Source organism: Sinocyclocheilus grahami, unplaced genomic scaffold (assembly GCF_001515645.1).
Source record: "Sinocyclocheilus grahami isolate Dianchi unplaced genomic scaffold, SAMN03320097.WGS_v1.1 scaffold61.1, whole genome shotgun sequence".
In the NCBI taxonomy this organism is placed as follows: domain Eukaryota; kingdom Metazoa; phylum Chordata; class Actinopteri; order Cypriniformes; family Cyprinidae; genus Sinocyclocheilus; species Sinocyclocheilus grahami.
Window position 1 is genome coordinate 4,251,052 of NW_015505240.1, and position 13,778 is coordinate 4,264,829.

Here is a 13,778-nt window from a genome sequence, read left to right on the forward strand (position 1 = left end):
TATTATTAATCCCTCATGACATTTAAAATTGAAAATATTTTTATTTTTAAACCTAATAGCAGTTACCCTTCCTGGACCTGTTTTGTCCCATGTGCAAGACAACGACACAGAGTGGAAAATATGCATCTTAGGTGGAACAGAGCGAGAAATGGGTTTGAGGGAGGACTAGGGGTGTGCGATGCGATAATATCGTAATTGTTGTTTTAAAGGGGTCATATGTTGCGATTTCAATTTTTCTTTTCTCTTTGGAGTGTTACAAGCTCTTGGTGCATAAAGAAGATCTGTAAAGTTGCAAAGACTAAAGTCTCAAATCCAAAGAGATATTCTTTATAAAAGTTAAGAGTCAGCTACGCCTACCTAAAATGGCTCGTTCTAACACGCCCCCACATGTCTACGTCACGATGTGGGAAGATTTGCATAATGCTGCCCAAATGTTCACGCAAAGAAAGAAGGCGTAACTTTTATTCTCGCTGTAGTATTGTTGCCGCCGCCATGTCGTGAAGGCGCTGTGTGTTTCGTTGTGAAAGCGAAACTACTTTGTTTGGCCTTATGTTTAATATATCAAAACATTATTTATGCATTTGTAATTGCAAGTTAAATGCATTCATATCTTGCATTAAACAGTGTGTAAATACATCTAAATGCCACTTCAGATGCAGCTTCTGTGTTGATTTCATTTGCTTGGTAACAGCCCAAATGTCTTATTATTCTAATTCACTGATTAAATGTAAGAATTTCACTCAAATGATAATAGACACTTTTAGGAAAAATGGCTTTATAAAGGTAAAAATGCTCATAAAATGTAAAATTAAGGTTAAACTTATTGGAAAAAGATTAATTTCTCTCAGTGTCAACTGACCACCACTCAGAATATGAAGAATATTAAAAACTTTAGGAGTCAGCTGTCCATGGCTGTCCTTAAAATACCAGCACAATAACACACTCAGCAAAATATAGTCTAATTATCGTTATCGATAAAATCCCAGAAAATATCGACATATTATTTTTTGCCAATATCGCACACCCCTAGGGAGGACTATATAAAGTGTGAGACCTTATGAGTGAGACCTTAGGGTAGTCCTAGTCAGGGTAGAAACGTTGTGATTTTAATACATTTTTGAGAGCATTAGTGGCAGTGTGCTGATTTTTGTTTATTGACCTTGTGAGTGCGCCAGTAGACAGACAAGAAAAAATGGATAAACTATGAGAATAGATAGACAGACAGACAGATAGGCGGACAAACAGACAGGACAGACAGACAGATTGATAGATATACAGACAGACAGGATAGATAGACAGGCAACTAGACAGATAGATAGATAGATAGATAGATAGATAGATAGATAGATAGATAGATAGATAGATAGATAGTAGCGTGAAGTACCATCATTCTCAAAAGAAATGTACACAAGAACAGAAAACTACAACACACACACACACACACACATTCTTCTCTGCCAAAGATAGATAGATAGATAGATAGATAGATAGATAGATAGATAGTAGCGTGAAGTACCATCATTCTCAAAAGAAATGTACACAAGAACAGAAAACTACAACACACACACACACACACACATTCTTCTCTGCCAAACCAGTGAAATCCATCTTGTCACACTCTGCGTCTGAGAGATGTCTGGTTCTTCCATTACGTTTGTTTGTGGGAAACCCAGCTCTGATTCCTGCCTCTACCTCCACATTCCAGCGAACAGCCACACACATGTACCACTGATCTTTGTTGTATGTTTGCAACTATTTAAACAGTTACACTACATATACAGTGCACTTTTAACAAACAAAATCTTATTTTGTTAGAATTCTAAAAAGGATCCTTTTATGTCAGAATAATTTTATCTAAAAAAAAAAAAACATTAAACTGATATGAAATATCTTGTAATCCCTTATAACTTTCTAAGAAGTTGTGTTGTTTATGCACTGTCTAGCTCTAGAACACCTTTTAATGTTTACAGTAGAATTTGTGTTAAAGGTTGTACTAGATCAGCTGCTTAATTTGTCTGGCCCCTCTGCAGAATCACAGGCTGCTTTGGTTTATTATTGGTTCCGTCATCCGCATTCATCCCTTCATTCACTCGTTCATGACACGCTGCTGTCCGTTTTTCCAGAGGTTCTTCTCTATATTCTAATGGCTCTTTTTCTAACCACAGACACATAACACAAAGCACATGGACCGCCGTGGCAGCCTGCCAGGTATTCACGAACACACGTGCACACACACTGAACCACATGTACTGACATGCTACTACAACTCATTTCAATAATCAGTTAATGTCAATTAATTCTGTGATAATTCAACTAATTTGATAAAGAAAGAATGATAAAAAAATTTAAATTTTATTTTAATATTTAAAAAAGCACCTTGCATTGGGTCTAAACTGACTATATGCATGAAGTGCATAAAGAGTTGATAAAGTTCACTGTCAACTTCTTTTATAATTAACTTTGGTTGTTTTAATTTGTTTTTGCTGCTCTAGACATAACATATGCATGTTTACAACCATCGTTTAAATGGATACAGGAATCGGCTAGAGGATTTTTCCAGAGATCCCTCTGCTAGATCCTTCCAACACAAACACACACACGAAGCTGTAAGTATTATTGCTTACACTAAAGCGCCTGGCAGAGGGTCTAAACTTACTATAATCATGCACAGCTGAGACGCGACACACTAATGGTCGTAACAAAGAGAGCTACTCATGGTGAACGACTGTACGACTCTCAATAGCCTTGTTTGACGTGTGAGTGCATGGAGTATAAAGGAGTGATAGACGACTCATTGGGGATTCCCTCTGATGTTTACACTGGGTTTCCACAGCAATGGGAGACACAGTGAGACAGAACCAGTTGGAGCATTCAGAGTGTTTGCGTGGGTCTGATATGCAAAACGGCAAACATCTGCGCTCATGTCTCCCAGCAAGTGTACAGCAAGATTAGTGTTGAGAAATAATGAAACAATGGAGAGAATGATTCAAGCATTTCAGAATATCTTACCTTCCGGCCTTCCGGCGCGACTAAACCAACAGGACCAGACAGACCAACATCTCCCTATGAACATGAACAGTAAACATGAGGCACAATCAGTCCAGCACTGCCACAGGAACCCATAGAGAGCAGATGTTGCTGCTGTAACTTTTCGCATGTTTGCATGTTCTGATCAAGAACAGTGTTTTGGCTGTTGCGAACACTAAAGTACGTGAATCGGAACAAGTGTATGTGTTTTCTCACTTTTTCTCCTTTTGGTGCTTTTCCAGGAGACAGACCAGGGTCTCCTTTCTTCCCCTGAGAGAAAGAAGAGACGGAGTTTAAATCGTCTGAAGAAAATGTGAAACTTTTTCACCGTTTCATCTTACAAAGCCCAGTCGTTTAAAGATGCTAATCAGATCAAAGCAAGAATGTTATTTCATCCGTTTTAAGCTTTATATCTTCCCGTAATTACGAATTTGTGTGTGCATGTACATGTGTGTGTCGCAGACAGAAAGAGAGAGCGAGGACACATGGGACGTTTGACTCTAGGCCGTTGCATCTTAACCAGGTTTGTCTTCAAAGGCCACTTGAAATAATTAAACACAGAAAGCAGAGACCATGCAATCACACAAACACACTCCCCGCTGGGCTGCTCGGCTGTTTACCACCTTTGTATCGTTTACAGGGATGAAAGAGGCGGACCAATCACACACGGCGGGACATCACACGCACACCTAACTTGGAAGCATATTTAGTGGGTTTGGTTTATAACCCGTGTTTAATACTACAGCTATACTTCACCACACAAACACTCGTTTCTGTATCATGGGAAAGACTTTCCACTACCTGCTGGGCTTCTCGTGAACTCAAATAAATCAAAGGGCTTGTGTGTGTGTGTGTGCCTGTGATTCCAAAACCTTGTCTGCAGGGTTTTGTTGGCAGCCCAATAGTACCGGCAGGCGTGCGGTGATGAATATAACAGAGGGCCAAACACAGGAAGAAGAGCAGAGCAGTACACGAGATCAGACTGCGGATTATCTGACCGTAAGTGTGGGTGAGTTGGTTTTTACCTTCAACCCTGTTAGACCGGGTCGACCTGGCTTGCCGTGTGGTCCTGGGGGGCCCTACAGATAACGACATACAAACAATACACACATTAGGAATGAACGATTAAGAAAAACAGAATGCATTTAATAGTTCACCTACTGACTGCTGAAACAGCTTATACGCCCCTTGTGGCCATGCTGAGAATGCAACTTCATTATGAATTAATTCTATGATGCATGGAATTAATCTTGTCTCGCTTGATGCTTTTGCGTTCATATGCTTGCATACTTGAGTATGCTTCGGCCATTATGTGTTTTCAGTTTACAGTGAATGGATCTGAAACAAAAGAAGTCAATTCTTAGCTCCATTTGACTTTGACCTTTTATGCGACCCTGACCTTGTTCTTTTTTTAAACGACTTCCCACGTGAGGTCAGAGGTCACAGTGAGGGTCAAGGTCAATGGGTGTTATTGGAAACAGTCCATAAATAAGCCCAACAGATCGAGTAATACCGTGCATGAAAACAAAACAAAAGCAATGCACATGTGTAAAAACAATAGTGTGTGTGTGTTTTTGTATTAGGGCTGTTATATTGAATATATTGATTATATTGAATATTTTGTTGCTAATACAAAATTAAACACACAAGAATAAAAAGAGCCAAGTCTCTGATTTGCACACAGACATGCAATAAAATGGGATTCACTTTCACAAATTATTTTAACCAAACTGTCTGTATCAATAAACACTAAAAAATGTGGCTTTTTTACACTTTTTGTTTTACTATTTATTCATATATATAAGGAGTGAATATAGGCTGATTATAAGTTAGTCAGTCAGATTTTTTTTAAGATAAAAACTTTATATTTATCAAAGAATCCTGGGAAAAAATGTATCATGTTTCCACAAAAATATGAAGCAGCACAACTGTTTTCAAAATTGATAATAATCAGAAATGTTTCTCGAGCAGCAAATCAGTATATTAAAATGATTTCTGAAGGATCATGTGACACTGAAGACTCGAGTAATGATGCTGAAATTTCAGCTTAGCATCACAGGAATAAATTATATTTTAAAATATATTCAAGCAGAAAACAGTTATTGTACTAATATTTCACAATATTACTGTTTTTACTGGTTTTTGATCAAATAAATGCAGCCTTGGTGACAATAAGAGGATTCTTTAGCCGGTTACTAGGAAAAGCAAAGATTGAGGCGAGTGCAAAGAAAGCGCAAATAGCGTAGGCTGACTTTACTGAAAGTCATCTTTGTTCTAACAAGCAAACACACACACACACACACACACACAAATAACATACACATTTAACATGAAAAGGGTGCCAGCTGAACAAAGCCTAGCAGTCAGACCTTTATAACACATGCTCTAAAATACTTAACACACACACACAACAGCGTGACCTCACGGTGGACCTTTGACGCATGCACACTACATGAGGACTGCAGTTGCCGTCCAGTCAACAAAGGTCAAAGTTCAAACAAAGTGTCATGGCTCTGTGGCTCTCCGTTTGATTGTGCTAGAAGATTCCTCACAAGGACTCTTAAGTCAAAGGAAAAGACCACCCAAAAATTCTCTAAAATGCTTAAAATAAATTTTTTTGTAGTTTTTTTCAATTTTTTTAAATTTTATATTACAAATCCTGTCCAGGGGTTACATTAACATAAATTATTTATTCATATTCACAAAAAGTGTGATAAATACTTATATTCATAAAATAAGTAATATTACACAAATTAATATAAATTATGTATAAAATGTACATGTTTTTTATCAATTATTTAAAAAATTTTTTTTACAAAATATATGATAAATATTTATATTAATAAAATAATGAATATTTCATTTATTAATATATTAATTGATGCTTCATTATTATTAATAATATTATTATCATAATAATCATTACTGTTATTATTATTATTATTACTGCAATTCTTAATACTTTAAAACTATGTGCAGTTGTAGTCATGATATTGTAGCTCCATTGATAATTTCATTAAATACTCAAAAATGACAAAACAGATCAACATAAATAAGAAAGGGCAAAAGAATGTGTGTGAAAGTGAATGAGACAGACAGATCCGGAGGGGAGGTTTGTGTATTGTTCTGAGGTCAGTTCGACCCGCTGACCAGACAAAACACAGACACACACACACTAAAAAGAACCAATAAAGCACAAATACACTGAAGTGAACAGTGTGGGAGAGATTTTATAAGGCACTGCATTTTACACACTTCCTGTTTATATCTGAGGTTAAAGGTCAATGGCTCTATTAGTCTAACACACACACACACACACGCACACTCACCCGAGGTCCTCTCAGCCCTGGCTGCCCTGGTTTCCCTGGAGGTCCCGGGATTCCCTACGAAACACAAGAGTGCTCTTATGAATCAAACACACACACTCACTGCTTATAGTGCTGCAAGACTGTTTAAAAACTAAACACAGCAAAGAGGACACAGGAAGTCATTCGAGGGAATTTCCTTTTTCTGATAATGAGCTATAGACTTACAGAAGACCTGTAGATCCTGTGTCCCAGTGTGTGTGTGTGTGTGTGTGTGTGTTTGTGTGTGTGCACGCACATCAAGTGTGTTTATGTAAAGGTCCCTGTGGTCCTTTTCTGTAGCTTTGAAGGTATGTACCAATCCTACAATCCTACAGTGCTCAGATTTTGGCAGATTTTGTGCCCCCATTCTGAGCACTGTGAGCATGACAACACTAAGACAAGAACATAAGAAATATTTTTTTATTAGAATCTTTCAAAAAGTCTGTTTCAGCAAATCAGTACAAAACACAGATGCAATGATTCATTTGTTTGTAAAATATTTCGTCAAATACTTCATTTCTAAAATAAAAATTATTTTATTATTATAAATTATGAAGTCAAAATTCACAAAATAGTTTATATTTAGATTTAATAATATAAATAAGTAATATTTTATTTATTAATATACTTTTTGAAATCTTCACAAAACATTTTACAAATAGTTTTATTTATAAAATAAGCAATATTTACTTATTAATATAATTTGTTTATAAAATATTCACAGAATGTTTTATAAATATATTTATTTACATTTTCATATTACATATTGATATAAATGATGTATAAAATAAATATTCATATAAATTATTTACACAAATATTTGCAAAATATTTTATATTTAGAAAATGATTAATATTTTATTTATTAATATAAACATTTCTAAAATAAATCAAATATGTGACCCTGGACCACAAAACCAGTCATAAGGGTCAATTTTCCGAAATTTGGCCGAGATACAACTTGAAAATCAACAACAAATTTGAAAATCTGGAATCTGAGGGTCCAAAAAAAGATTTTATTTTAATTGCCTTTAAAGTTGTCCAAATGAAGTCCTTAGCAATGCATATCACTAATCAAAAATTAAGTTTTAATATATTTACGGTCGGAAATTTACAAAATATCTTCATGGAACATGATCTTTACTTAATATCCTAATGATTTTTGGCATAAAAGAAAAATCGATCATTTTGACCCATACAATGTTTTTTTGGCTATTGCTACAAATAAACCCGTGCTACATAAGACTGGTTTTGTGCTCCAGGGTCACATATTTTATAAATGCATATTAATAATAATAAATATTTTTTATTAATATACATTATCTATAAAACAAATAAACATACATAAAATATATTAGTAAAAAAAATATGATTATAAATTATAGTATTTAATCAGAATATATTCTGTCAAAATACTTGTTTCTGAAATGACGTACACCACATAAAAGTAAAACAAGCTGTGAATGCTGTTTCATGCAACATTTTTGCATGTTTCATGCAAAAGTTTCAAAAAACACCCTTGCATTTCAGAGCATAAACATACTTTACATATCAAATATCATCAAATGGCCAAAAATATCACAGTTTTCCCGGGTATTTCTCCCAGCTCTATGGCTCAAGCGGTATCATATATATCAGCATAGTTGTAGAAACAGAGGATCAGTTGGCTTCTCTGTCCTCCACCCCCAGCGCAGTGCCACGCGGCACAGGATGAAAGCCTTCATTGAGCGCGGGCGGCTCTCAAAGAAGATGAGTGTGTGAGCTGCTGTGAGTTTATGTTAAGAATCTCTGAGCTCTAGAACTATGGCTCTGTTGATGGAGGAGGGGGATGGCGCTTTCTCACCCACATACATGTACACCACAGCCCCCCACCAACCCACCTGAGTCCTGAATGAACATCCAGATATTCCCATCATGAAACAGTGCTTTCAAACGGTGCTCAAAACACCATAATACCATACCACACTGTTTAATATTGCTGCAGTACTTTGTGCACAGTTTGACCCAAATGAATACCTACATTTGCTACTGCATCCAACAAAGCAATGCTGCTTCCATTTACAGTGTACAGTGTAAACGAAATAATACAAGCAGCACTATTTATAATTTTTTTCTTGACCTATTACTTAATTGACAAATTTTAAGATACTTTTGAATTAAAAATGCAAAGTAACTCATAACCGGACACCTCTCACTAAATTGCTCATGCAATATACCAGGGTTACTGTCATTAACTAAAACTAAAACAATTAAATGCCTTTCTATTAACTGAAATAAAGTGGAAATAAATTAAAATATTAATACTTATTTGAATAATCTAAAGATCATTTTAGATTAAACATGCAAAGTAATTCGTAAACATGCAACACATCAGGGTTACTATTGTTAACTAAAACTATTACAAATATTTTTATTAACTGAAATGAAGTAGAAATAAAATAACGAAATGATGACAAACTAAATGAAAATAAGAAACATTGCCTTGGCAACTAACTGAATTACTTGTAAGTTGAAGCTAGGGTGGCAAAGGGGTGGAACATTTCTGGTAAATTTCCGGAAACTTTCCAAAAATCCCTGGAATATTCCAAAAACATCCTGGAAAGTTTCCAAAATTTCTGGAATATTTCCTAAATTTACTGGAAATTTTCCACCTTTTGCAACCCTAGTTGAAGCACTAAAATTACTAACTGGTAATAAACAAAAGCTAAAACTAAAACTGAAATAAAAATTAATTAAACCTAAATAGTGATATTTAAAAAAAATTTAATAACTAAAATTACTAACTGGAAATTAATAAATGGAAAAAAAAAAAAGAAACCTAAACACTAACATAAAAAAATAACTAATAAAAATAACCAAACCACATGACAAAATTACTATATATATATATATATATATATATATATACTAAAATGAAAATGTTAATATTACACAAAAAATTTATATTAAAAATATATAAGACTTAAATAGTAATATAAAAAAACTAACACAAATGAAAAAGTACAATACTCAAAGAAAATTGAAAATGAAAGCAAAAATATTAATATTAATAAAAACTATAATATATAAATAATACTAAAATAACACCGTAACATACAGTAGTGACAACATTAGCATACTACTAGTTGACCCTGTTTCATGCTAATTTAAATTAGTAGGCAGTAAAAAGCACATACTGGACAGTATTTAGTAAGCAGTAGCATTTCATTGTGAACAGAGCTTGTGAGTGTGTGAGTGAACAGTGTTTTTTGGGTTTATTGTGGATTTAAGTAAGGCTAAAGATAGTGACTACAGCTCATTATCTTCGAGTAAACGATGTACTGCAGCTCAGGGCTGTAAATAATTGCAGACTTAAATAATTGCACGTGCGTGTGCACGTGTAATTGAGAGAATTGCCGGGTGTGTTCCTGGTGTTTTAGTGAAGTACCTGCTGAACGTGTCTTTATGGTGAAGGATGGGGGCTTTTGGGTAATTATGCTGCGGTAATGACAGAGAACATTCTATTGGGTGCTACACACACACATACCTGTGAGTCCCACCAAATTACACAAAGGTAACCACAGTGATGTGCAGACATCACAAAAATGGGTCACTGTTCAACATGTGGGCTGTTTTGTCAAGTTAGTCAGCTATTTTGGAAAATGCCCTCTAGAGAGTCTGACCATGAAGTCATCACTAACTTTGAACATCCTTGTTAACTAAACAGTTTCTAAGCAATTTGCTTGAAATGCTTTTTCCCATGTTGCTGCATCTAAAGGACCTTAGAGACGTCGCAGTCCTACTGTTGAAATACAGCTCACATTTAACACAGGACTTGCAATAACTCACTTATCCTTATTTGTTTTTGCGTCACAGGTCAGGTGATTGCTTTTGAGGTTTGGTCTCTAAAACAAGGTGGTTCGAGAGTTTCTGATTCTGATTGAAACCCCATGCCTAGTTTTCCATGGATGGATTAGGATTCTCTGCTTGCAAAGTTTGGTGTGAGTGTTTGGGTGACTGATAAAATGTTCCCTGACCTTTGACCCAGCTTTAAAAGCACATCGCTCAAGGGCTTTCAAACTCAAAGTGATGCAAGAAAACACTAAGATGGGAGAAGGACGAATTCACATGAACAAATGTTTATATAAACTTCACAGCAATTACCAACACAATTTTGATCCTAAAGTGATGCTCACAGCCCAAAAATAGAAGCAATACTGATCTGTTTACATCCTTTAAGGAGCATTTGATTCACCTGGAAACTGCAGAACTGTGTTCTTGTAATCAGTCTAAACCAATATAAATCCACCAAAAATATATCTTTCTATTTCTACCACCATAAAAGTGATTTTCAAGGTGCAGACAGGACAGTAAAACATGATGTTTGTGTTTTTAGACATTTACAAAATAATTTATAATGAATTAAACTTGTAAGATTGTATTTATTTTAAGAAATTAATTTAAGAAATTAATACTAGACGTATATATTGTCACAAAAGATTTCTATTTCAAATACAGGTTTATCTTTATATTCACCAAAGAATCCTGAAAAATGTATTATGGTTTCCACAAAGATATAATGCAACGACTGTTTTCAACATTGATAATATTAATAATAAATGTTTCTTGAGCAGCAAATCAGCATATTAGAATGATTTCTGAAGGATCATGTGACTCTGAAGACTGGAGTAATGATGCTGAAAATTCAGCTTTGCATCACAGGAAATTATTTCAATTTAAAATATATTCAAAAAAGTTATTTGAATTACATTGATATTTCACATTATTAGTGATTTTAATGTATTTCTGATCAAATAAATGCAGCCTCTGTGAGCATAAGAGAATTTCAAAAACCTTTTAAAAATATTATTTACCCCAAACTTTTGAATGGCAGTGTATCTATAGTTCTTATTACTGCAAGTAAAAATAACACCTCATTAATCAATATGCACACTGTCCCTTTAAAAAAATATTACAATGTGTCTTAACTAGGCATGACAAGTGACAAAATGATCTCTTCCATGTTAATCAGATTTTTTTGTCCTAACCAACAATGATTGCAACCAGCAGTGGAACATTTAGTCAGTCAGTTGGTTTCAATTTGTAGTGTACCATGCAAGATAGTCCCGCCCACAGGGAGATTTGATTGGTCAAAAATCTTGCTCCACATTTAACTGAATATTACATTAACTGAATGCTAATGTATCATGCAGCATTTCTGCTTTCAGTGCAGACAGTAAAAATGTGCCTGGCATCTAAATGTGGGCGAGCCTGATTGTGCCAGGCATCTACATTTTACATCTGATTTTTTATCATAAGAAAAGTAGGATTGTGTGATATTGGAAAAAAGACTTTCTTTATCTTCTGGGTGGCATGATTATTATGAATATCTGCTCATGTGCCCATTTTTACCAACAAACTCAAATTTGACATGATGCACTATCAAGGCTCTATCAAACACACACACCGACACAAACAATGCAGCTCTCTTACCATTTTCCCGGGATCTCCTTTTTGTCCCGGAGGTCCAACCAGAAGCGAAAAGTATGTGGGCTCCGCTTCGAAGCTCTGGAAATCGTTGAAAGCCGGAAGAGTCACAGATTGGATGGAAAACCTTGGAGTGCCCGGTGTGATGTAATGCACAGGTGTTTTCAGCTTGTCAGGATTGACTTTGGGGGTTTCCAGAGTTTTTGGTGGTTTGTTTGGTGCAGCGGTGGTGAACGGAGCAGATTTGGGCATCGGAAGGCTTTTTTTGGGTGTAGGGTTTAGGGCAGCGGTAGATTTTGGGGTTGGGAGTGTGGTTTGGGGTGAGCGTTGGGTGCTGGTTTTTGGCTGGAGTGGCTTTTTGTTGGCTGGCGAGGGTCTTTTGGTGGCGGTCGGTTCTGGGTTGGACAACGGTTTTAGAATAGCATTGTGTTTCTTGTTAGGATTGATAGGTTGAGCACCAGTAGAAGTATTCTTTGTTGAGTTGATATTGGTGGGCTTTGGCGTAAGAGTTGGTTTCTTTACCGTGGGTTTTACAGCTGCTGGTTTGGAAGGTTTTGGTGGCGTAGGTTTGGCACCAGTTGTTTTTGAACTTCCAGGTTTGGAAGAAGTAGGTCGAGCAATTGTGGGCTTTGGTCCGGAAGGCTTTGTTGCACTAAGCTTTGGAGACGTTTTTCCTGGAGTGGGTCTGGATCTGGCTGGTTTTGTAGGGGTAAGCCAGACCGCTCCAAGCTTTGAGGCAGTCGGCTTGGGGCTTTTGTGTGTTCTGAGAGTAGGTTTGGGGGTGACCGAATTTAAATGTCCCCATGATAAAGGATTTTCAAGTCCTGTTTGCATCAAGGAAAGGGGTGGAGGTGTGGTAGACGTGGGTTTTGGTCGTACACCGTTGCCCATTCTCACAGCAGAAGACCCTCCTGCACCATTTATGGATGTCCAAAGGAAATTAGTGGGAGTGAAAGTGAAAGTGCGATTAGGTGGTAACGTGTGGGCCAATAGTGGTAGGGCGTGTCGGGACGGGAGGGGAAGTAGAGCGGGAGGCGGTGGCCTGTAGGTGTCATTTTCTCTGCATTGCCTGCGGATAGCGCTGCAGTAGTTCTGCTGTGCTTGTGCCGAGGGCACCACGTCAAACTGGCAAATCGCTCCCTCGAAGGGTACCACACCCGGAAGCAAAGCGCTGGTGCCGCCCAAGCGGAAGGTCCCACGAGGGTTCAGGCGTTCGGGAAGTACGGGGAGTTTCTGTGTAACTCCGCCATCGCTCTCCGAGCAGGGAGAGTGTAGGGTCACTGATTGGCCGTTTAAAACAAAGGCTAGATGATGCCAGCGCCCGTCGTGGAGGTTGTACGCAAAGACCGCGGCATTCCCAGGGCCGGCGTGAAGTGTTAGCTTGCTGGGCGAAATTTCTAGCCCGAGTTGAATTCGCTTCCCAGATAGGACGGAGAAGAGAAATGCTGAGTTTAAGCGGTGAGATCGGACGCTCAGGACGAGAGTGCAGTTCCAGAAGAGCTCTGGTGGGAACACGGAACGTGTCGCTGTGGTAACTCGTACCCGTGTCGTGAGGATGACTCCAGAGCGGAGGGAGATGACGCCAGCGGGAACGGCACGAGAACCGAGCTCAGCACGCAGAGCCAACCGCTGCAACACATCCACATCTGCAACACAAACACAAACACATCTTAATACACACACATACATATTCACATTTACACATATATAACATAATTCATTAATTAATGCAAAAAAATTATTAAATAAAAAAATGTATCTGAAATATATGTTAATATATTATTATATAATATATATATACACACACACACATAATACCTTAAATAAACTTTTACATTTATAAATGTAAATATATTTTAATAAATAAATTCACAAAATATTAAAATCTTAATTAAAAAGTAACACACAAATATAATTTTTCTCATATATATATATATAT

At 36.6% G+C, this 13,778-nt stretch overlaps 1 protein-coding gene across 1 annotated transcript in view; it reads right to left on the reverse strand.

Moving 5' to 3' along the window:
- LOC107584663 (collagen alpha-1(XXVII) chain A-like) overlaps positions 1 to 13,778 on the reverse strand; it is a 66,807-nt gene that overhangs the window by 43,182 nt on the left and 9,847 nt on the right. The window contains exons 3-7 of the mRNA XM_016271374.1: positions 11,846 to 13,485; positions 6,357 to 6,410; positions 4,053 to 4,106; positions 3,244 to 3,297; positions 3,010 to 3,063 (exon numbers count right to left, since the gene is read on the reverse strand). Coding sequence (XP_016126860.1) covers positions 3,010 to 3,063; positions 3,244 to 3,297; positions 4,053 to 4,106; positions 6,357 to 6,410; positions 11,846 to 13,485 — 1,856 coding nt within the window. The remainder of the gene's footprint in view (positions 1 to 3,009; positions 3,064 to 3,243; positions 3,298 to 4,052; positions 4,107 to 6,356; positions 6,411 to 11,845; positions 13,486 to 13,778) is intronic.